We start from the raw sequence: 25321 nt of genomic DNA, 5'->3' as shown, positions 1-25321 counted from the left end.
CATGAAACCTTGCCATACCAATGTCCCATGTGTTCCTTTTTCTAAATTTATTTATTTTTATTTCATGTGCATTGTGTTTTGCCTGCGTATACATGTGTGTGTGTGTGTGTGTGTGTGTGTGTGTGTCTGTCTGTCTGTCTGTCTGTCTGTCTGTCTGTCTGTCTGAGGGTGTTGGATCCCCTGGACCTGACATCAAAGACAGTTGTGAGCTGCCATGTGGGTAGGGGAATTGAACCCAGAAGATCAGCCAGTGCTCCTAACCACTGAGCCATCTCCTCAATCCCACTTGTGTGTTTTTTAATCCAGTCAAGGTGACAATGAATTAACCACCACAAATAAAGATAATAATAAAGAGAGTGGCTGGCTTTAGATGTAGGTACTAAACAATATAAAAGGAAAATACAGCCCATATCTAAATAGATGCAAGGGGAAATCTGGTAGGACATACAGAAGATGGAAGACTCAGGGCAAAACATACCTTGATACTTATTGAATCTGGACATTTGTGAATTGTGACTATGATCTTCATGTACTACAAGTAAAGATAATCACCATTTAAAAACAATAAGGCACAAAAATTGTATTTGCTTTCCCTTTCCTTGGAAGGGAAGAGCTAGTGAAATGGTGTTTGTTTCATTTCTATTTATTTTAGGATAGTTTGAGTGGATGAAAAACTATCTCACATTAAAGTATATTTTCCCTTCCTCGTTTTACTTCCCCACCAAACTCATCCATTCTTCATTTTTAGGCCAGGAGACATGATTACTCTTCTAGAAGACTCCAATGAAGACTGGTGGAAAGTAGGTATTTCGGTCTTTAAAAAGAAATAAGAATCCTTCGGTGGTGACAGTAACAATAAATGTTACATTTGCCGCTGAATGCCTCCTCTTCCATTTCAGGGAAAGATTCGGGACAGAGTTGGTTTCTTTCCAGCCAACTTCGTTCAGAGAGTAGAGCAGCATGAGAGGATTTATAGGTGTGTTAGAACCTTCATCGGCTGCAAGGACCAGGGACAGATAACACTGAAAGAGAACCAGGTAAGCAAAGGATGCAAGCGCCACCACACATACGCAAGCTGGGACAAATGAGAAAAGAAGATCTTGTGCCAAGGGAGTGGGGGTAGGTAGAATCCAACATGCAAAACCAAAGGCCGGGAAACATGCTGTTTTAATTAGTTTCTACCATTGTGATAGGATACCACAACTAAAAGTAATTTAGAGAGGAGAGGATTTATTTGAGCTTAGATTTTCAGAATGTTAGAGTCCCTAGTGGCTGGGAAGGCATAGTAACAGGCAATTGAAAGCATGGTAACAGGACCAGGAAGCTGGCTGATTATATTTCATTCAAACACAGGAAGAAGGGAAAGAGAGAGAGGGAGAGGGAGGGAGAGAGAGGGGTCGGGGATGAAAGGAAGAAGAAGAGGAAGAGAGGAGAAGAGGAAGTGGGAATAAGTTATAAAACATCAAGGCCCACTTCTGGTGACATACTTCCTCCAGCAAGGCTCCAGCTCCTAAAGGTCCCATAACTTCCCCTAAGCAGTGCCACGAACTGGAGACCAAATGTTCAAACACATGAGCCCATAGGGGATATTTCTTATTCAAACCACAGATACTTAGTGGTATCTGTCAGAGAAGAAGCATGTATAACTTCACAGTATCATAAGGGAGCATCTCATCCCTGACTTGTGTCTGAGGATCACAAGACACTGATGGTAGCAGCTATCCTAGTTTTCACTCTGGGCTTGTACCCACCAATATGTAATGGGAAAACTTTGTCATTGTGTGCTACTGTGCTCCAGGACTTGGTGTGTTGGCTCCAATCACACAGAGCTCTCTCAGATCTCCTTATCAAGACTGCAAGACTCTATGTGTCCCTAAAGTCCATACACATCACATAATAAACAAAACACAGACTGAAAACTATCTCAGGCACAGACTGGCCATCTTCCTGAACTCATCTACTGGTTCCTGATACCTTTTTGCTCAGTGCTATGTTGAATGAAGTGTTCTCTGTGAGGTTGTTGGTTTTCCTGAGCCCTCTAAGTCTATACTGTCCTGAAGCTGCTTCCTTCTGGATTCCTTATCTCAGCTCTGAAATAGATAGAAACAGATGGGACCATCACAGCTCAACGCTGTCATGTTCTTCCGTGTGTCTCTTCCAGCACAGAGGGGCTGTCCTTCAGCCCTACCTACTTCTTCTCAAGTCACGTACCTCACCTTCATTGAGGGCAAAATGACACCCTCAAGTTTCCAAGACTGTTCTGGAGAAGGTAGAAGAGGATGTGGGGAAGCAGAGTCAGAAATCTCCTGTCTTTCTCGAAGCAGTCTCATAGGTGATTTCAATGTTCTGTTCAGGAAGTCAGAAACTGGCCTCTTTCAGCATTCTTGACATACAGTAATTCTAGCAACTCTCAAGACAATGAATATCTCTAGTTGAAAATGTGGAAATTACAAGGCTCAGTCTACAAGAAAGTAAAGAATGAAACATGCATTCATAATTTAATACTTGTCTGTTCAATACAGTTGCCCCAAACATATCCTGGACACCGTCTATTTAATTTTATTATTCTATCTCATGCATGTGGAGACTGTGCCTGCACAGATGTCTGTGTCCTACATGCATGCCAGGTGCTGTGAAGGCCAGATGAGGCATTGTTGGCTCCCCTGGGATCTGGAATTACAGACAGTTGTGAGTCAACATGGGGGTGCTGAGGATGGAACCTGAGTACTCATAAGGGCAGCCAGTGCTCTCTACTGAGCCATTTCCTCCCCCATTTGGGGGAGTTATCTTCAAAGATAGTTACTAAGTCTCACACACACACACACATGATCCATCCGTCATTACTTTTTAATTATAACTGATTTATTGTTCTAAAATACTGTTTTACTCAACTTTATCAACACTTTTCTCTTCCATTATGTGGCTCCAAATGACATTATCAAATTGACAAGTACTTCCTCACACCGGACATGTAGTTTACACCACAAGATTCCAGCATTCAGAAAACAGGCAAAAAAAATCTCAAGTTCAAGGTCAGCATAAATAGTGAGTTCAAAGCCAGGCTGAACTACATAGCAACCAAGAACTTGTGTCAAAATTGCAAAGACTTGGAAGGTAGCTCAATGTTAGAACACATGCCCTGGGCTTGCTTTCTAATGTTAAAATAAAAAGAAAAAAGAAGTCCCATGCAAAGTAATGATCCACTTTTCACTGTGGCTAGTCAATAGAATGCCTGAAAGTCTAAAGAAAATTAATTTACAATGTGAAAAGAGGCTTTCAGAAAAAAATTTATTATCTATTTCTTTTAGAGTCAAGTAAATAATAATTCTTAAAAATAAAATAATATACCAATAAATCAGAGCAGTGTTTTCCAACATATCTTAACAACAGTAGCAGATGGAGTCAGTGAAATTGGCTTTCTATAAATACTTGTATGCATCAGTCCACTCATTTTGAGTAGTTACTTCAGACTATGTAGTAAGAGCCATGGAAATTATTCAGCCCTGTGCATGCTATAATTCCATTTTCTGCAATAAAGTCCTGATAATAATAATCTATGTACGCACAGGGAGAAAAGCTGGGCAAGGAATGATGACCTTCAAAGTAATCTCATAATGGTGAAAATTAGGGACAATCACACAATGGCAGTGGGTAGTCAACAGTAAGACTTTCCTTAGAGGAGGGATTTGGAGGATGTGGTGATAACTTTGTAGACAGAATACAGATCAGAGTCCAGTCCCCGCTATGCCCAGATGAGGACAGCTCTCAAAGAAAACGCTCTGAAAGATGAAAGATCAGAGACGCAGGTGCAGAGGGTCCTCAGCCATCCGTATTCAGCCTTGGACAACAGGAAGGAGATCAGGTGTGACCAAGGTACCCAAAAGACCAAATTATCACAGCACCTCACCTCGCCCTCACCACTGCCACCCCACCACCACCACTATGGGATACCATGAAGTTCAGGGGACAGTGGCACCGGGTGGCCCTTGGCAAACCAAAGGTCCAGGAAGAAACACAGCAGATCAAACCTAGGCTTGGGCAGCGGTGAGTCCTTGAGTCAGGTGTTGTGTCAAACCTTCCACCCTTAGAGAAGCAAGAGAGACCCAGGAAAGACAGGCAGCGTCTTTTTCAGTGGGAGTCAAAATATAATAGAAGCAACTGGGAGAGGCCGGCTCAAGGACAAAGTACTGACTGTGGAAGTGTAAGGACAGGAGTTCAGATCCTTAGCTCCCTCCCAGAAGCCAAGTGGAGAAGGGACCCCCAGAGAAAAGCAGCTAGCAAGACTGGCCAAATCACCCCGTTGCAGGTTCACAAAGAGACCCCATCTCCAAGAATAAAGCAGGGAAGGTACTTAACATCGGGTACATACGACATTTAACTCCTACGTTTTCTTTTCACGTGCCCTGTGAACTGTGTGGATTAACCATGGAGTGTTTCTATACTACAAAAGAAGAAACAGATTCCAACAGAGGCTATGTGCCTTACTAGGGGCACATGTGAGTGCCAGGCAAGAATATAAACACAAACACAGGGCTCTACTCCCAAGTCAGCAACTCTACTGAGCACATTCCCACCCCCGGCATAACGTTTTTTATTAGTTATTTGGGGATTTCATACAACACACCCTGATTACACCCACTTCCCATTCCTCTCAGGTCCACCCTCCCACCCTTGCTCACACAAGCTGGCTCCCTGTTGGGCACTTTGCTCTCTTCCAAGCTTTGGACACTTTATCACCATGCTGTAGCCACATCTCTAAACGCCACGCACACCCCACACAACACGCAACATATTCTACACAACACACAACATACCTCACACCCCACACAACACACACATACTTCTCCTGACTTGACTTGGATCACTGAAGACATGGACTTAGATAAGGGAAGGAGTGGGGATGCTGATTGTTAGGTTTTATTTTTCAAGTACAGAAAATCCTCTGAGCTGAGCTGAGGTGGTACGCTGTCATCTCAGTGTGTGAGAGGTAAAGGGATCAGGAGGTCTAAGCCAGCCTGGGCTACATAGGGCCAAACAGAAGCCTTTATTTAAGAATAGTATTGTTAGCCGGGCAGTGGTGGCACACACCTTTAACCCCAGCATATGGGAGGCAGAGGCAGGTGGATCTCTGTGAGTTCGAGGCCAGCCTGGGCTACAGAGTGAGTTCCAGGAAAGGTGCCAAAGCTACAAAGAGAAACCCTGTCTCAAAACACCATAAAAAATAAAAAAAATTATTGTTAAATCTGGGCATGATGAAGCACACCTTTAATCCCAGCATCCAGAAAGCAAAAGCAGGCCAATCTCTGTGAGTCCAAGACCAGCCTGGTCTGCATAGTAAGTTTGAGGTCAGTCAAGGCAACATACATAGTAAGATCCTGACTCAAAAAAAAAAAATCCATGTTATAATAATAATAAATAAAAAAAGTTCAAACTTGACATCCACTTTAACTTCTTATATTATTAATTTATGTGAAAACTTTAAAAGCCTCTTAAAGAAATGTAACACAGGTCATTGATGCCAAAGTCATGTAGAAATGGATCTGTGTTCTGTGTGGTTTGGATAGTCACCTCTAAATGTCACCTAAAAACATCACTATAGCAGCGTCTCCCCGATGCAGACCTGAGAGCTCACTGTGGCCACCTGTATAGAGACAGCATGGTGCCTGGACACCAGGGGGTGTTCAACAAAAGTCATTTCCCACCATCAGACTCAGAGCAGGTCTCAATGGGGATGTCCTCTGCAATGGTGAAGACCAGTGTAAGGCGCCCCGTGGGCATCAGAAAATAGCCAATGTGATATTTATCACTCTAAAAACCTAAAGAGACAAGTGGCCATTAACAGAGAAATAGAAAATTGATTCTGAAAATAAATGCAATGCTTCTTTATTAAATCACATTTCTGTTTCTGAGGTTAATCTTTCATAATTATTACATTGTTTATCCACAGAGTGCTAGTTTCCAGATGGAATTAAGTTATCCATTATGAACACGTAGGAGTCTGCCTTGACAGAATGAATTTTCTTCATTTTTTTAAACTTAAGAAGAATCTTACTTAATCAGCTTTAAATTCCTTTAAAACATTTTTATAACATAATTCATGGTTCTGTCGTAACTGTAGAAATGTTTTCATGGATTCCTTGTGCTATTGCAAAAAAAAATTAAACCAGAAATTATTTTTAGATTATAAAACTGAAATTTGTTTATTATATGGAAATTGAGAAAATAATATTTTTAAAGACAGAAGAAAATAGCAACCAAAACAATTCAACCATCAAGTTATTATTAGCATTAAATTTTTGACATGTTTCGTGGCAAGCTTTCATTTGAAGTCATAGTTTAATATCATATTTTATTTAGGCTGTATAATTCTATTTAGTTTCAGCAAGATATAATTTTTAACAGTTGTACATACGTCAGAGTGGCAAACTTTGGCACACTGGCCAAATCTAGTAACTTATGGTTTTTATTGTAAGGTTTAGGGTTTTACTTTTATTCTTAGTTATGTATATCCATGTGTTAGTGTGTGCATGAGTGTCGTACTCGTGGAAGCCAGAAAGAAGGGAGCATCCTATCCCTGGAGCTAGAGTTACAGGAGATTGTGTTGCCTGATAATGGGAGCTAGGAAACAAAAGCAGTGTGAACTGTCAATCACTGAGTCATCTCAGTTCCCATTCTGTCTTTTAAATAACATTTTTAGAATGTGTCTACACTGGAGCTGGGGACAGAATGCCTACCTAATATACTCAAGGTTCTGTCTTAGCATCACAACACACACACACACATGTGCGCTCACATGAACACACACATACATTATACATATACATATATATATATGTATGTGTATGTATATGTATAGACTTCTGTATCTTTTTTAATCCTGTAATGGTTGGGTTAAGCCACTGCAACAGAAATGGCATGGCCTACAAGCCTAAAATATTTACAAACCCTTTACAGAACGAGTTTGCTAACCCTGGTCTTGATCTACAAAAATGTGTTTAAATATCTGCTGCTCCTGGATGTTCAAGAGGCTTTTTTATTTTTAACTATTATTGATAACTACAGTGAAGAGCATTGAACTTAAACCTTTCTCTCTAATTCTGATTTTTTTCTTCAGTTCAGACTTTAGAAGTTACAGGAAAATGGATATGAGACTTTTGCACATTTACTGATTTGTGTGTGTATATGTATGTCTGCATGTGGTATGTGCATGTATGCATGCCACAGCATGGATGTAGAGGTCAGAGAATCATTTGGGGAAGTTGGTTCTCTCCTTCAGTCGTGTGTGTCTCAAGGTTCACACTCAGGTTATCAGGTTTGGCAACAAGTGCTGTGACCAGCCCCACCTAAAAGACATTTGCCATCCTTGATCTATGCTAAGCTGCCTCCAAAAAGCTGGTCCCAATCTCTACCCATCCCTGTTTTCATGAATACCCAGGTCACTGTATTCTTGCCAGAATGAAACATGACTAGTTTTTATGCCTGTCAAGTTAGAGGGGTAAATAATATTTTATGCTATTCTACATTGACTGAATAGAAAAGAGGCTATAATTTTATCACAGACCTATGGGGCAATTATATAATTTGCTTATGTGCTTCTCATAGTCTCTTATGCTATCAAGAGAGCAGAAGAAATAATTACACATGGTCTGTGATATGTGACCAATATTTTTCCCAATTTATCCTACTATGCCTTCAGCCTGGACCTTAATAATCCTTTTGCTGGTGCATCTCTAATTTACCATAGCTCCCTTCCAGGTTTTATACATCTTCCACTTGTATATTTCTTTTATCTTCCTAAGAGAACGTCTCAAGGTTGTCCCTATTTTACTTGAATTTCCCTCAGTTTCAAGTCAGTTTCTCATTGCTTCCTATGCCTTGGACACACCTCTGGGAGGGTCTGTGAGAGTGTTTCCTAAAATATTCAACTGTGGACATAAGACAAATCCTGAGGGTGAGCAGCTCCATCTCACAGACTTGGGTTCTGGACTGAATAAAGAGAAGAAAACAAACAGAGTGCCAGCACCCATTTATCTCTGCTCGCTGACTGGGGACACAACCACCTCACGTTCCCACCACCATGTTTTCCCCGCCATGATTGATTCTTCAGAGCTGTGAGCCAAAACAAACTCCCCCTCCCTCCCTCCCTTATGTTTCTTTGTCAAGCATCTTATCACAGCAGTGAGGAAAGTGTTATTTCCTCCTAGGCTTTTCTCCACAGTCAACCTTCTTGCCTCTACATTAAATTCCTTTGCATCCCATGACATCATCTTTGCACCTCCAGAGATTCTACCCTATACCATCAAGAATGAATCTTCAACTACACCAAAGAATGTCAACCTCTCAGATGCATAAGCAGACTTCCTGCATATTTCAAGGCTTTCATTTTATTGAATAGTCAACAGTTCCCAAAAGCTGCCTCCACCATAGTGCCCCAATCCTTGAGCATCTTATTTTATATGTTTAAAAAAAAAAAAAGCATGTAGATATGGCTAAGGCTCTTGTTGGTGGAACACTGTCCTGCATTATCTCAGTGGGGTAAGTGTAAATGCAGCAGTTCTAAGAGGAAATCAGTAGGTCAGAGGCAGAAAAGGAGATGAGGGCAGAAGTCAAAGAGAGCTGAAGATGGTATGGTGCTGGCCTAGAAGACAGGAGATGAGGCTGTGAGCCGAGGAAAGCAGGTGGACTCTGGAAGCTGCAAGGGACAGTGAGACGCATCCCCTCTGAGATCCGAGGAAGAGACTCCATCCTGAGAGACACCTGGACTTTAAGACTTCTGATGTTGAGCACTGTGGGAAAATAAAGGTGTGTTGGCCTGAGCCGTTATGCTTATAGCACTGAAAGCTAATCCAGATGCTATGCAACATGCTCTTGGCAGATGTGATGAAGGTTGTGGACCCTGATACTAGTTCTTCTGTCAGGTGGACAGCCAAATCTAATCATGTGAGCCCCAGAGGCACAGAAATGTATCCTGCTAAAGCAGGGAGAAACATCGGCAGAAGGCAGGAGAGATACAGCAGAAGGGCAGGTCCAAGCGAGACAAAGCCCAAGAATGACTCAACCCACTGGGTTTTGTTTTGCTTTGTTTTTTATTTAAAGATGGAGAACAGAGCCCGAGTGCAGGTGGCATCAGCAGTTGAGAGTGGCCCCTGGGAGACAGACAGTAAGGAAGTGGGAACCTCAGCCCCACAAGCACCAGGAGCAAAAACTTCAGTGCCCCTTGAACTGAATTCACACCTGGAGAAATAGAAAAGAAAGAAGATAGGGTCCTTTGCCCTCCTTAACCTTGACCTTGGGGAAAAAAAATCTGTCAAGTTCCATGCCATCAGCCCTAAGAACCACAGTGCAAGAAGTTATCGCCCCTTAATGGCACTGAATTGGCCATAATTCGTTATGACAACAATAGCAAACATGCACATCATAAATTCGGAGACTGATTTGACTCAACCTCACAAGTTTCCTTCAAAGTGCACAAGGAGGGTCTGTGCAGTGTGGTTTGTGGGTTGCCTTGACTCCAAGGGCAGAGATCTAAATTCCTTCACCTTTCTCCTCCAGGGTCTCCAGAATGTTGGCTGTCTCCCACTACAGGTCACAGATGCCCACAGACACTTAACAAATCCCTTTTAGGCAATGGAGGAAATGTTCTGAGTACACCTCTTGGTAGAGCAGGAAAACCTTTTCCCAAAGTCTGTCATCAGATACTCCATCTGTCTTGTTTCCAGGACCTGCCCCATTAGAGGAAGCCATGACTAGGACAGAGTGAGTCCTCCCAGAAACACTGAATACATTAGCCTAAGTCCAGCCCAGCTCCACTGGATTTGAAACCCAGGGAATAAACACAGATGCATGGCCTAAAAATGATGATGATGAGGGCTGGAGAGAGCAGTTAAGAGCACATTCTGTTCTTACAGAAGACTTGAGTTCAGTTCTAGTACCCACATCAGGCAGCTCACAACTTCCTGTAACTCCAGCTCCCGGGGATCTGATGCTTCTGGCATCTAGAGCACCTGTACTTGTGTGCACAGAGATACACACATATATTCAGTTGAAAAAAGTAACGTGGGGTTGGAGAGATGCCTCTGTGGTTAAGAGCACTTGCTGTTCTTCCCGAGGACCTGGGTTCAGTTCCCAACACCCACATGGCCAATCCTGACAGCATTTTAACTCCAGTTCCAGGGGGACCCAGGAACACAAGTGGTGTACATATCTACATGCAGGCAAAACATTTACATAAAACAAAAAATAATAACTAAATTAATAAGTCATTTTTAAAGATGATGATGGTGGTGATGATGATGACTACTATGACAAAAGACTAAGGGATCCGGAGTTTAGTTTAAGTCCAAAGTAGGAGCTTCCAACCCAGCAAAGAGTCTGTGCTCTGGAAAACAGACTTGGAAAGAAATTCAGTACTAAAATTAGGAGACCATAAACAGTCTCACCCCGTATTAAAAAGGGTCAAGTCATAGCCGGCCCGGATGGCTGGAGCCATGCATTGTGTAGGGGCAGGGTGTCCCTCCTCAGAATGCACTGTGCCATCTCCACCATAGAGACTGACACCATGTGCCCAGGCCAGGTCTGCCCCAGCAGTAACTGTGCTGGCCTGGGCAGGAAGAAAATATGGCCAGCCCTTGAGAAGTCTTCTGGCTAGGAAGAGAAAAAGCAGACGGCAGGGGAAGAGAAGGCTGTGGAAAGGGGTAGGAGAGGATTAAGAAGATCCCATTTCCAGTCAATCTGACCCCTTTAGCTGTCGTCTGGAAACCCTTTATCCTCTGCCAATGGTCACATTTGCCCCTTAGCCATGGTGCACGGGGTTGAGCCTTAGTCTTGTGACCCACCCACATCCCATGTGACCCAGGTAACTCTAAGCTGACCAAATTGGTCCCATTCTACTGTCCGTGATTGTTTAGTGCTTGGCTCTGACCCAGTTCTAGCCACCGAGACAAGTCAGAACATGAGCTGAGGGGCCTAGCAGGGCTTAGCATGGCCTCTATTTCCAGTATGTTCCAGACCTTGACAGTGATCTCCACCTTTCTCTTCTACTCTTCACCTATCCACCTCTGTCTTGACCACACTCAACTCTGTCTGTCTCTCTGTCCAGCTACTTCTGTCTCACAGATGACAGACATCTGGGCTTTGTGGCACACTCCCTGACATTAACTCCTCCCAGGGTGTTATTTAAGTCTCTTTGCAGTCAAATTTCTGAAACACAACTCACATACCAGCCCCGTGTATGTTCCAGACCCCAGGGGTCACATATCCAGCTCTAGGCTCTGCTGAAACCTCATCCAGGTTCCATTTACTGGGGGGTGCTGCTACCTCTGGGTTGTAAACACTCCCGTCTCCTTCCTAGTAAGCCCCCTTAGGAAAGCAGCGCTGCCTCAACGGGACTTCTGTGCATCTCTTGTCCTAGGTCAGTCTAGACTCCTTATCTCAAAGTGGGGCCATCTGTGTTCAGAACTCCTGTGACTTCTCTCCAGCTGAGTCATGCTCTTGCCTGGTTTCTTCCCTCCCTGGACCACTGTGGTGTCTTTCAGACTCTTAGCAGCCCCTTTCCATGTAGCTCTTCGGTCCTGCCTCAGGCTATGTCTGGGAAATACATACTAAGGCATAACTTTCAACTGTAGAGGTGGCTCATGAAGGTAGGAAAAAAGAACTACCCTCCCCAGGAACCTCTGTACACATCTGGTCCCATCCCCTTCTCTGTCCTTCGCTGGCCTGTGAACAGTGAGTGACAAGGGCACCCGAATGGATTTTCAAGGTCTCCTTTGAAGTCTCACACAGGTGCCTGCTCTGGAATATGAGAGATGCTCGTGTTTATTTGCCTGGAGCTACTAATGAAATTGTCTCTTGGCTTCCTGGTGTTAGCCAATTCACATATAAAATTCCAAGCACTGGGCAGGAACCAGTGAATGACAGCTATTATTATTGGGTCTTCAGCATAATATACTGAAAACTCACATGCTTCATGCCAGGTCTATGAGACATTTTTGTCCTTCTCCCCTTCTGGTGACTCTTCAGGGAGTCACAGTATTTAGTACCATTTTGTTAATCCTTACTCAAAAAGCTGGAGCCCGGAAAATATTCTGTGTCTGGGCCTGGTTCCAAGCCCAGGTTTGTGTGTATTGCTTTATTGAGCATTTTCTCACATTGCCACCCCCGACTTCCCCCTCCCTGGGCCACCTCTCCTTCCTCCTGTACCCTCAGTCAGCAGCAGCTTACGCTGCAGGTCCCCATTTGTTCCTGCTGAACTGAAGCCTTTCTTCTCTCTCCCCTGGCATTCAGATCTGTGTGACTTCTGAGGAAGAACAGGACGGCTTCATCAGAGTCCTCAGCGGGAAGAAGAGAGGCCTCGTCCCACTGGATGTACTGGCAAACGTGTGACTGTGGCAGTCCCTCCGAGTGCAGGAGGCCAGCTCTGCTGATCTCACTGTGTCCACCCAGAGGAGCAGCTGCATTGACAAGTGCCCAGGAAACAGGGAGACTTGAATATCTGAGACTGTGGTAGCAATCTGGAAGCAGACCCACTGCCCAGCACATCCAGGCTGCCTGAGAGCAGCATCCCAGAGCTGAGGCCGCTGGGGGTCTATGCCAGGCTGCCCCAGGACTCAGCTCCCTCCCTGCCCACCTGTTCAAGGCTGGAGTATGCTCCAGGTCATGGTGTGGTCCTAGTGAAAAGTTTGGATCTGAGTAGCCAGGTGTTGCTCTGGTTCCGGATTATTGCCCCCAATGCTGGCCAATCAACATGACGACTCCTGTAGAGAATCAACAAGGCCAACCTCCCAGTTGCCAACATCCCAGGCCTCACTCCAGCTCCTGCTCAGTCTGTGACTCTGCTGGCAGGATTGTTCTTTCTTTCTCTTCAGTCCTTGGAGCACATCCTAGGCAGGGCTAAACTGACGAGGTACCAAGCACAGAGATCTGACTTACCTACAGATGCTTGCCGGGGAGTCCTTGCTACTTCAGTGACTCACAAAGGTGACAGAGCCAAGTCAGAGGCCCAGAAAGAAGCAAGCAGCAGTAAGAAGTGGGAGTGAGGACAGGGAAGGAGTCCTTATGCATCGGGACTAGACAGCCCTTTGAGAAGGGATGCTCTTTCCCAAAGCAGGTGGGGCTGGGAACAGGAAGTAGCTGAGAGTCTCCATTTTCATTTCATACCCTCTACATCAGGAGCATGACTTCTTCCTTCCCTTGTGCAGCCCGTAGGACTCTGTGGAGGAGGATGAGTCCACTGTGCAGGGGACCAGGGACAGGGGAGCACCTGAGAAAAACATCCTAGAATAAATGTAGCCAACTTAGAATCCATTCTTCTCTAGGACAGCATTTCCAGCTCCGGCAGGTGTGAAGTGGAAATGAACCTGTGATGCTTCATCTCTCTGCACACAGAGGGAGCTGGAGCTTAGCTCACATCACCTAGGGAAATTGCTCTCTACCTGTACCAATGTTTACAAGAACATACACACTGCGATGCCTTCCTCCCAAGCCCGGTCCCAGCTCTCAGACTCGCTTCCTAGCAGTCACTGACGTGTCTCAATGTGATTCACAGTGACTTTGAAATTAATGTTGCTTTGATTTATTTTGCCACTGAGCAATAAAATCATTAGAATCATTGGGTTTGGACTTGGTTCTACTTTGTTTTGTGATTTGCTTTGTTTATTGGAGCAAGGATCTTTAGCCAAGGCTAGCCTCAAAGTCACTGCATTGCTGAGGATGACCTTTCTGTCCCCGCTTCCATAGTGTTGGGATTCCAGGAATGTACCACCACACCCCATGCAGGCAGTGCTGGGGATTCAATCCAGAATTTCACACATGCTAGGCAGTCAGTCTACCAACTGATCTACATCCCAGACCCCAAAAGCCAATGTTTTGCTTTGTTTTGCTCCATTTTGAAGACTGAGATGGCTACATCCAGGGCATGTCAGCCTCATTCCCTAGACCAAAGTATCATTTGTCTGTTTAATGATAATGGTTTTGTTACTGCTCCCATTCTGCAGCCAACATCTATACTCCCATTCTGTAGCCAGCATCCTTACTCCCATTCTGTATCCAGCATCCATACTCTCATTCTGTAGCCAGCATTCTTACTCCCATTCTGTAGCCAGCATCCTTACTCCCATTCTGTAGCCAGCATCCATACTCTCATTCTGTAGCCAGCATTCTTACTCCCATTTATTGGGGAAAATTATAAAGGCCACTCCACGTAGTTAAAAGGAAGATTTATTTAGTGGATGACTTACAAATGAAGGAATAGATAGGTTGTGGGGGGTCTGGGGAAGGTGTATCACAATCCAGCGGTGTTCTCTGGAGCTCTGCTCAGTCAACCTCCACCGTCCAGGGTCCAGGAACAGAGAGAGCACTTGCCCATCCAGGTCTCTGGTCTCCAGATGCCTCCCTTGGCCCCGCCTCGTAGGCGTGACAGTTGTCAGAGTCTCAATGGGGGTTGGAACTTCCAGAACCAAGCTGGAATAGCTACCCACTACACCCATTCTGTAGCCAGCATCCCATTTCATCCTCATCTAATACTGCTTGTAAAAGTGGGTTCACAGACTCAAAACCTTTGGGAGCAAAGGTGGATCACATGACTGCCTTTTATAAAACTGAACACCCATTTCAGTTTCTGCCTCCAATCAATTTTCCATTTAATCAAGACAACTTAGTGACTGGAAGGGATCTTGGGACACCACGTGAGGAGGGCATGTACCTGAGGCCACTATAGGGAACAGGCCTCCATGCAAAGACCATACACTTCAGCAGTTCGTCCTCCAACCTCAGTGATTGTTGGGGCAATGAGGAGTTGTCCCTGCTGACCACAGCTTGAGTCACAAATATTTGATCAATCTAAGTATATAGAGCATTTTTAAATGTAAGTTTTAAACTTGTTTGCTATTCAGAAACAGGTAGGTGGGACAGGAGGCTTTTGCCATCGCAACCCAAGAAGACATGTATTCATTTTGTACAGTGAGTCACAAAAGCTTTGCTGACATTGGGTATTGTCAGGCAGCTAAGCATCCTGTCCCAGATGTGCAGCATTCTCCAAACACCCAGAGTCATTCAAACAGAAGAGGAGAAGCTAGATTTCCACATATACTCTGCATAGACTGTTGTGGATGACTCACACACATACATACAGAGACAGGGTAAGAGAAAGAGGGGGCATCTTAGGCGCCACGGTCTTTCCTGTCCTCTTCTGCTTGCCTGCAGGGATGACAGGAACAAGGGAAGTGCTGGCCTACCCAAGCATTGATAGTTTCCAAGGCTCGAGAAGTAGCTGGACCGTTGATGAGGGGAGGACCTCCAGAGATGACTGCTGGTCTGGGGACAGGAAAGGAGAAGAAAGCGTCGATATGAAAGAGCCAATATGAGTCTGGGGACGTTCTTCGTAGTGCCGGGGGTACACTGTGCATCCTCCCATCTGTGCTGCTTCCAGCAGAGGGAGGCACAGGGCCACCTCAACACCAGGGCAGCTGTGCCCTGCACCTCGCTGTGGAACATGGCTCTGTGTTGGCAAATGTGTGGGGAAGAACTCACTGGACATTCCTTAGGGCTCCGGAAGGCAGGGAACCAGATTTCTCTTTCTCCGCCAACATCACTACCAGACATTGGTTCTACTTTCAAGGTAGGCAATGGAGCTGTGAAGAGAGACCAGGTATAGATGTCTGGTCTACATGACAACTGGCAGAATTGATTAATATATCATTTTCCATTCCAGCTGTATACCAAATACACAAACACAGAGACACACAGAGAGGGAGGGGGAGGGGTCTCCATACTTGGATAGTGAAGATGAATCCGACATCTGGGCTGCATATTTAAAGAACAAATTGAGTAAAACATGGCAGGAGCTTAGTGGAGCTAGTCTTCTCTGCTGTTGAAGGGGAAAACTTAAGGTCAAGGGGGAAGTCATAAACATAGCAAAAATCTCGAGGCTCACTGCCAGTCTGGATGGTGTGCTCCTCCAAGAAGAAGAGAGCTAGAGAGTAAATAGACTCACCAACCTACTAGAGCCTGGCCCAGGCAGAGGCAGTGCTGTGTGTTCTAGTACATGCTTACACTTATTTAACATTACCGCTATACTCAGGACTTCTCAGGGCCTTTAATCTGTTTGCTAACTCTCATTGTGAACACCCAAAAGGGAGTGGGGGATTAGAACTAGGGAATACTGCCAGCCTCTTCTAGAGTATAGTTTGAAAAAGTCTACAGTGACCATTCTCAAATGATACAGAATCACCTAGCAACCTCAAGGTCCCTAACACTGGACTCTTCCTACAGGTCACTGAGGTAGGCACACTGGAAAGGACTAAAACAGACAATTGCCTTCTCTGGGCTGAGTCTGCAGTGGGGCAGGAGGATGCGGAGACTGATGCACTCCAGGATAGAAAGCTCTGAAAGCTTGACTGAAAGCGAGCAGCTAGGGGTAGACTGGCACCAATATAAGAAAATAAGAGAAAGCTCAGTCATGCTCAGAATGGAATCCCCAGGAAGCTAAGTGAGCAGGTGGACTCCAAGATTCACCACAAACAGAATCCCCTAAAAATAACTTGGACAGAAAATTCAAACTAATAAATGACATCCCACACCAGTCTCTGAGACTCTTCTTAGTCACTATCCTGTTGTGTGTTTTGTACACCTGGTGGTTTTGATCCTGAGAATTTGGTTTTTTCTTTGCTTCCAACAAGGCATTTTAAATAGCCTTCAGTCTTCTGTAGGTAATGAAAATTTAACTGTATCTTAAAATGTTCATAAGATCATAGCCATTTATTTTAATAGACCTCTTTAAAATGAAGAAGTGGTACATATTTTTAATACAGTATTATCAAATTTGAATAACTAGTGAGTATCTCTAATGTCTTTGTGGAAGTCAGGACATCCTGAATCCTGAAAGTACACCCTGGAAAAGTACAAAAGCTACTTCCAAGAACAAGGGTGGGCCACCTTTCGAATTCCTCCTGTGATGCCTGGCGTGATGGCACATGCCTGCGGTCTCCAAATGAGGTTGGCAGTCTCAAATAGTCCATGAGGAACCTCACCACATCAGTGAGTTCCAGGCCAGCCTGGGCTACGGTGAGACACCCTAGAGAGAGGGGTGAGGTGGGACGGGGAGACAGAGGGAAGGGGGGGAGAATTCTTCTATGGGCACCACTGGCTCGGGTGTTAGAGTCACTTTCCTGATTATCTTTTTCAACTAATGAACACATCTTTATCTTCTGCTGTTTTTTGGAAATTAACATTTTTTTTCAATCACTTTTATTTTTAATCCATGTAAAAATGTCATCTAAGGCTCTTGATGATTTCCTGGTTTCACTTTTGACCATGTTAAATAGTTGTTTCCACTCTCAGTCATTTCTGAACATGGGAATGAAGTTTCAGTTTTTCTCTGATTTAAAAGAAAAGTGTGCGTGAATGGATAAGCCATTGTATATAATTTCTAGAAACAGGTTCTGGATGGTTTCTGCTTTTGTTGATGACTTTGTTTTTGTGTTCTTATAGCTGACTAGTGTGTATAAATGTTCAGCAGACACCAGGGAGATGGGTCTAGTCTGCAATGTGTCGATTTCACTACACACATATTAAATACATCCTTAAGAAATCCAGGTTGTCTATATTCTTTTTTTGGTTATGTATCAGTCAAAGACAAAGAACCAAGAATAAGTAACAGTGGCCATTAATGAATGACTCCTTACCGCGACCTCCAGTTACTACCACGGTCCAGCCTGAAGGGAGGAAATGGCACACGCCCACCCTCTTCTGTATTTAGAACCAATTGCTTTGGTCCTGTCCTAAGCAAATGTTCTCTTCAGTTTCCTGGAGCACACTATGCAGGAACTTTTCTTTCTTTCTTTTTTAAGTGTAAAAGTTGTAAAGATCTTCTTGGGAAACTTCAATACTAAACGCAAAGATGTATCCCCAGAGTTCATACCCCAGCTTGGAAGCATGATCCCTAATGAAGCAATGTTGGAAGTGAGGCTTAGTTGACATTTATTTTGGTTTAGTTTTGAAGTGCTGGGTATTGAACCAAGGTCTGTGCATGCTAGGCTCCACCACTGAGCTGTGCATCCAGCCCAAACTGGGGTCTCATAGGAAGTGTTTGGGTCATGAGGGCTCCACTTTCACAGGGTTGTATTTATTACAGGGTTGTCCGTCCTCTCTCTTGAGCTCAGTGCTATCGTGTTTCACCATGAACCAACCCAGCACAAAGGCCCTCACCAGAAGCACACACCTTGATATGAAGCCTTGAAGACTAAATGCCAATACATTTCTATTTGTCATATTGATCCAGTCCATGACATTCTGTTACAGAAAAAAAAATCACTAAGATAATGTTTTTGACATGATTGATAAATATCTAAACAAATTATAATAGGAATGTGTTTAGCCCCACAGTAGAAAAAGTCGAGTGACCTGCAATAGCGTGCAGGTGTTCTGCTGGCCCTATGAGGATGAGGGTCTTCATGATTTTAGATTAAAAGGGGCAGCTTTTCAAGTTAGTGACCATGTTAACCTCCCAACGGGAGTCTCTAGACTTTGCAGATGATGAGAGAGAGTATGTTGTGGCTATGAGGAGTGTTATTTTATTACAAATGTTTCTGATCACAGGCTCCCTTTAAGTTGGGGTGCTGAGCAATTGAGTGATACTGCTGCTGTAGCACCAGGTTGTGTAGGGACCGAGGGGTCGGTGAGAAAGAGGTGGCTGGGGAAGGGGCTAGTGGGCAGGCAGAAAGAAGAGATGGTGCTGTCACTCAAGTCACATGTCATCCCCAGAAGCCTTAGCAGCTCCTGCCATAAGAAATGGCCCAAGGACAACGAGCCATCTAAGTAATGCTCCACTCTTCCCACATGGGTTCTTATACGTGGTGCTCAAGGCAGGGAAAGATTATACACAGGATAATAAAGGTTACTGTGATATTAGTGATAATAATATCATCAAAGAGGATGGAAAGATGACCTAGCTGTTAAGAATAAAATAAGAAATAAAAGAATCTTTAATATATAATATATATCATCAAAATGAAAACAAATGCAGAGTTCCTTCCTAATGCAGAACAAAGGTTTTTAAAAATTGCAGGCATATGGTGAGGAAGGCCAGGATGCTATCACATCCAGACAGGATTCATGAAAGCCTTCCAGTTGTAGGGCAATCCCAAACTCTAAGTTTCTTGCCCAAGATGTCCTTCCCTCTTAGGAGTGTCTCTTCTTTGTTGATTTCACCTTCAGTGTGTGTTGCATTATCTCTGGTTTGAAAATTAAAGAAATGAGCTCGTGACTCTTACAGATGTGATAAGAGAACCATAAAATGCAATGAAACAGTCCAGACCCTAAGCCAGGGATGGAACTAAGTCTGTGGGATGCACGACCAAATAATGGTTCTGCTACTTAGGGCAGAATCAGCCCTCTCTGGGTTATGGAGTACTCTGTAGAGTGAGAAGCGGGGACAGTGAAGGTCCAAGGCCTCAGCAGGAGGACCACAGGAAGAGAGCTGGACTCTTATGACATCCCATATAGAGCAAGGCAGTAAAGACCCACTCTCAGGCTGCAGAGATGGTGTTCACTTTACACTAGAACCTACCTCCATTTGATCCCCGAAGCCACTTTTAAAAAGAAACATGGTGGTATGTTTCTAAGTCTAGCACTGGGAGATGGTGACATCACCAACAACCAGCCCAGCCTGCTTAGCAAGCTCTGGGTTGGTGAGAAAACTTACATTAAAAACTAAAAAATGCCCCTGAAGAATGACACTGTGCTCCCTAGGTTGATGCCTGCCCTCCACACACATGCATACACATACCCACAGCCTCAAGCATATGAACACCCCAGAATTGCTTTTAATGCAATAAGCCTGAATGGACTGTGTCACCCAGAACCCTCAGAGTGATCCATGTCTGCCGAAAGACAAAACAATTTTAGAGCCCTCAGCTTGCAGATGTGAGACTCTCAAGAGACCAGCTGAAGTAACAACAGCTTGACCCTAACCTAACACTAGAACAATGAATCCTGCTGCCTACAGGGCTTGAATCCTTGAAGAAAGTCCCTCTGTGCCCTTGTGTCCTGGTGAGACCCAATGAGGATTTGTGATGTCTGTGACTGTAAGACAATAAATGGCCATCACTTAAATCACTGAGTTTGTGCACATTTGTTCAAGTCCGAATGGGACATGCACAGCATCTCACTGGGAAGCTAGGGAGACAAAAGGGAACACACACCACAGTTGTGCCTAACTGTTAACCAGAAGACACAAACACAAAATCAGATCCAGCATGAAGAAAGGGCTTCCAAGACTCAGAGAGGTCATTTGAGGAGAACAGGAAAAGCCCAAATAGCCTGATAGTCATGTGCAGACCGTGTAGTGATATCACCCCTGGCCTCTCAGAGCGCTCTCTCTCTCTCTCTCTCTCTCTCTCTCTCTCTCTCTCTCTCTCTCTCTCTCTCTCTCTCTCTCTCTCTCTCTCTCAAAGATGACTACAGCTTTGTGTGACAAGGAATAGTAAAGGTGGCATCAAAGGTGCGTTCCGGAGCTGCCTAGAGAAGGAGACGCTTCGAGGAGCGTCCCGGCCCTGGGCTGCCATCTTCCTCAAATATGCTTCCTATTTATAGCTCAGGAAGGAGCAGTCATTATGCAGCGACAAGTAACCAGCATAGCAGAGGAGGAAAAGGGTGTCTCATCAAGAGAGGACTGTGGGAAATAAGGAACATGCTTGAAGTGATTCAGGTGGGAAAAGGTTTATGGATCATCATGGAATATGGATGAAATCAATATTCTATACAGATTCTAACTAGGACTGGGATAAAAAGAAAGTTGGTATTAGGACAGCTGAAGCAGGAAAGGAGATGACTCTTCTCAGGAACAGAAGGCTGGGTGTACTAGAAGCCAGGGAGCCAGAGACGGGGTGGCTCATGGCGATTCAGCAAGGCCAGCCTGCTTGGCAGATCCCATGGGCACCGTGTGCTTGCAGAAGCCCCACCACAACAAAGCCTTTTTTGGTTCTGGTTGCTCCTTAGATGCAACATGAATCCTCCTTCCAACATCTCACTTTGATCCCATCCCTGCTGTGATTATTACAGTAGTTGTCAGTTTGACAGGATCTCATCACCGAAGGAACAATGAGATTAACTGAGGTATGAAGATCCACTGTAACTGGGTGGCACTGTTCCCTAGGCTGGGGTCCTGGGATGAAAAGAAATGGAGAAAGCAATCTGAGCAGCAGCATTCATCACCCTCTGCTTCTTCGCTGTGTATGCCATGTTACCACTGCCCCAGGCTCCTGCTAGGACTCCCCCACTTCGAGGGACCGTTGCCTCTGAACTATGAATGAAAATAAACTTTCTCTCTCGTAGGTCACTTTTGTCTGGGTATTTTATCACAGAAACTGAAAGGGGAACATAGTTGCCCTGCTCAAACCCTCCAGAAACACCCAGGGCTGTGGATGACAGTCTAGTCCTCTACTGGGGTCCTCGTTAGGGGCTCTGACCCAAGTTCTAGCCCTAAGAGGCAGAGCTCTGACAGAGTGGACCTGCTAGCATCTATCACCTCACCCTTGACTGGTGGTAACTTTCACACTGTTGCCCCTGAACTCCTACCACCCCGATCATCTCTAGAAGTAGTAGAAACTGGAGGGGAGATGCACAAGAGTCTTGTGGACCAGCCTTTCAGCCAGTGTTCTTAGGTCCTTACTTTACAAGTAAGTGGTGACAGATATTGAGCACCCACCCCTCTGCCAGCCATGCCTGGCTGACTCCATGAACAGTCATGTAGTTCCTGGAGGGCAGCAGCAAGGCTTGATTGCCTCTGAAAAGGAATAGGTTCTGAGTGCAGAGTATTAGCATCGTCATAAACACCCCAGCTGCTGCTGCTAGCCATCTCCCAGCTCTTGGCATAGCCAGGCTGTGATAGTAGGTGACAATGAACTCCAGCAGGTCCAGAGAGTCAACAAAACCCTCAAAATAAAGATCAAGTTCAACAATGGAACCAGAAGTGTGTGTGTGCCTATCCCTGGGAGGGACTGCAGCCTTGACAGTCAGCCACGGGTCAGCAAAAGATACTCAAGACCCACTGAGTAAGGACCTAAGAACAACGATTGACAGGTCACCTCGCAAGACCCTTTTGTGCATTTGCCGCCCCAATGCCCTAGTCTCCACCACTTCCAGGTACAGATGGAGTCAGAAGGGGAATGGGAGAAAGAGAAATTATCTGCATGTCAGGATCCTTAAATCTCAAGTTGTGAATGGTGTAAAGTACAGGGTGTAAATCTGTGCCTGAGATTACCCAGGAGACTTCTTGTGCTGGTACCCCACGGGAACAGCAAGCCTTTCACCCAGATGCTCTAGATGGTAGTGAGGTGCTAACGATTGGGGTCCCTGTGCTCAGCACTCACAGCTGTGTGATTTGCACGTAACTTCCTCAGCCATAAATCAGCAATGTCCAACCTAGGGGCGTGGATTCAAGCGTTAGATGTGGTGATCTCAGTACAGGTTCATGGCCTGCAGTAATGACTCAGTCCAAGAGGCCTACAGTTGTGCACCAGGCATGATGCTGTAACCCCCCGCACCCCTTCTACCCAAGATGAATCCTTGTTCCTTAACTCCCTCCACCCTGCCAGGATGTCCTACCTTTTTCTGCTCAGTTAACTTAGACATTGCTAGTCAGTCCCTCTGTACCAGATAATGAGCAATTTAAGAGAAAGAGCTGAGCTTTGTCATGATTTCAGAAATACATATTTGTATGGAAGATTGTTGAATTTCTGTTTTTCTTGTCTCCAACATAATTCTCTCTATAAAGAGTAAGTGTTCAATAAACAGTAACATTTTGCATTAAATTGAATCTGTATCCAAATCAGGGGTGCTAGTCAGATTGGGTCTCTTCATCCTTTTAAAATCTAGAAAGCGTTATTTGGGAGTTTCAAGCCCATCACCTAGACAAGACATCACCTTTAAAAACCTTTGTCACAATTTCTAGAAAGTTCCAAAGATCGCGTCCCCTTTTGCCTCCCTGAGCCTATAACCTTGAAAGCTGTTTCTGAGCTTTTCTGGCTCAGGCTGGAGACAAAACTCTGTCACCTCACCATTGTTTACAAAAAATCTACCCCATAAATCATGTGCTGAGCTGAGAAGAACTGACCTGATGAGGTCAGCGAAGAAGTCTAGGGAGGAATCCAAGCCCGGCTCTCTACCATCTCCCTGCCACTTCTGAAAGGATCTGAGTCTGCACAGGACACACCAAGACCAAGTTCTCAGCACAAAGGTGACTTATTTGCCCCAGAGGGACAGGGGGCAGGGAGTAAGAGACAAAGATAGATAGAGGACAAGGGAGAAGAGAAAATGGGCAAGGAGGGGAGAGGGATATTTGCCCCCGAGGCACAAAAGACTGCCTCTGGACAGACATCATAACCCATAGGCAAATGGCAGTTTATAAAGGGAAAAGGGAAACCCCAGTATTAGGATGAGTCGGTTTGTTTTGACTGGGCATGTTAATTAGGGCAACCACAGGGGGCTTTTGATTGCTGGACTTCAATACTTCGATAGCTGGACCTTGGTGGTCAGCCTCAGGAGGAGGAAGTGGCCAAATAAGGGACTGGTTCTTGGTGTCTAGCTTTAGGAATGTAATCTAAGGTTTAGCAAGGAGGAGAAGGGTGAAAGGCAAAACCTGTGTTTTGCCTTTGCCATGTTTGCCATGCTCGGGCCAGCTAGAGCCCTTCCCCTCCTTCCTGGTTCTCCTCTGCTCTCTCCCAACCCCGCCCCTACTAGCTCTGAATCCCTCTCCTTCTTCCAGGAACTTGCTCCTTTGGCACCCCGCAGATCAAAGCTCTCAGTTATCCCAGGGGCCAGGAGCTTTTGAGAAGACTTCTTCCCCTCTGAAAAAAACTCAGACAATGGCTAAAACTATGAATTATGTAAATATCATCTTTAGTTACAGCAAAGCCTCCACTCACAATGAGAGTAGGAGGAGCCCTTAGGGTTTGTACCTCTGGACCCCGGTCCTGGCAGCTGCCCTAGAAAACAGCCCCTGTCTGCAACACGGAGTGCATGCATGGTCCCTATGCTCTGCTCCCAGTGTGTGCCACATGGCAGGCCAGCCAGGACGTCGTCCCTGTAGTGAAATCATGTCAGGCTCCTCAATCTGCTTCTAAAAGTCCCCCTACTTTCCCTTCTCAGTGAACAGTTAGTGTGAGTGAAGCCATATATATTGATTTTTCTAAAGTCTTCCTCTCATGCTAGACATGTTTCTAGGTTGTCTCTGGGCTTTATGTGCATACATATACGCATGAACGCTTGGACATGCACCAATTATTTCTATTGGATTTCTGACTTGAAAACTGATAGCCATAGGAAATAGATTACGTTTGGAATAAGGGAAATAGGGCCTGTTGTGATAGCTCAGCAAGGGTGAGTGCTTACGGCTCTTGCAGAGGACCTGAGTTCGGTTCCCAGCACCCACACTGAGGCACTCACAACCTCCTGTAACTCCAGCTCCAGAGAGATCCATGGCCTCCAGCTCCACAGGCACCCTCACTCAGGTGCACATACCCACACACAGATACACAGTTAAAAATAAAATAAATCTTTTTAAATGGAGATTATGGTCCTAACCAACAGTGGGTGTGGAATGGTGAGGTGCCTTAGTTTTGCTGCTCAGGTGAGTGGGCCTAACAATGCTTCCAGTTTCTCTTCAACATTCTGTTGCTTCAGCTCCATGCAGCTTCCACCACTGAAGGCATATGACCTTCTTCCCTACACAGGAATTCAGCCCTGGATGGTTTCCCCAGTCATTCTTCCGAGGACCAAGTCTGCTTTATCAATGCAAAAACAGCAATAATAGTATTTGGTCTTGTGTAAGTCTGGATCCACAGTGAATATAGACAGGAACTCTAAAATACAGCATCTGCAAATTATATAGCCCTGAAATGCTTGGTTTATCACTTTAGTTGTATTGCCAAATTGTCACAGAAAAGAAAGAAAGAAAACATAAGCGGCAAATGCTAAATACTATAGCTTTTGACCCAGACACGAGTTTTATTTAATGACACTGTGAGAATAACATGGAATAAGTTATAGTTATTGTTGTTATACGAGCAACATAAATTCAAATTCTCATTTCATTTCTTCCTAGCAGTGTACTTAAATTACTTAACTTTCCTGAGCCTCTGAGCAAATAATGCCTACCCGGAAACACTGTTGAGAGCATTAAAGAAGATATTCACATGAAAGTGTGTGGCAGAGTGGCCTCCTCAAAGAAGGCTCAAATGATGTATGGTTATAAATCAGCATGGAGATTACTCAAAAAACTAAAAATAGACCTACTGTATGACCCAGCTACACCTGAGTGTCACCCAGA

At 44.7% G+C, this 25321-nt stretch overlaps 1 protein-coding gene across 3 annotated transcripts in view; it reads left to right on the top strand.

The window, feature by feature from the left end:
* Stac (SH3 and cysteine rich domain) overlaps positions 1-13606 on the top strand; it is a 127232-nt gene extending 113626 nt beyond the window's left edge. For 2 of the 3 annotated variants that reach the window (XM_076577220.1, XM_076577218.1), the window contains 3 exons: positions 749-800; positions 900-1037; positions 12283-12529. In XM_076577220.1, the coding sequence (XP_076433335.1) occupies positions 749-800; positions 900-1037; positions 12283-12381 (289 nt within the window). In that variant the 3' untranslated portion in view covers positions 12382-12529. Of the gene's footprint in view, positions 1-748; positions 801-899; positions 1038-12282 lie in introns of all 3 variants that reach the window. The other variant, XM_076577219.1, reaches the window with a different exon arrangement.
* The last annotated feature ends 11715 nt before the right edge of the window (positions 13607-25321 follow it).

The sequence above is a fragment of the Peromyscus maniculatus genome, chromosome 7 (genome assembly GCF_049852395.1).
Source record: "Peromyscus maniculatus bairdii isolate BWxNUB_F1_BW_parent chromosome 7, HU_Pman_BW_mat_3.1, whole genome shotgun sequence".
NCBI classification, from domain to species: Eukaryota; Metazoa; Chordata; class Mammalia; order Rodentia; family Cricetidae; genus Peromyscus; species Peromyscus maniculatus.
This window is presented reverse-complemented; position numbering and strand designations above follow the sequence as displayed.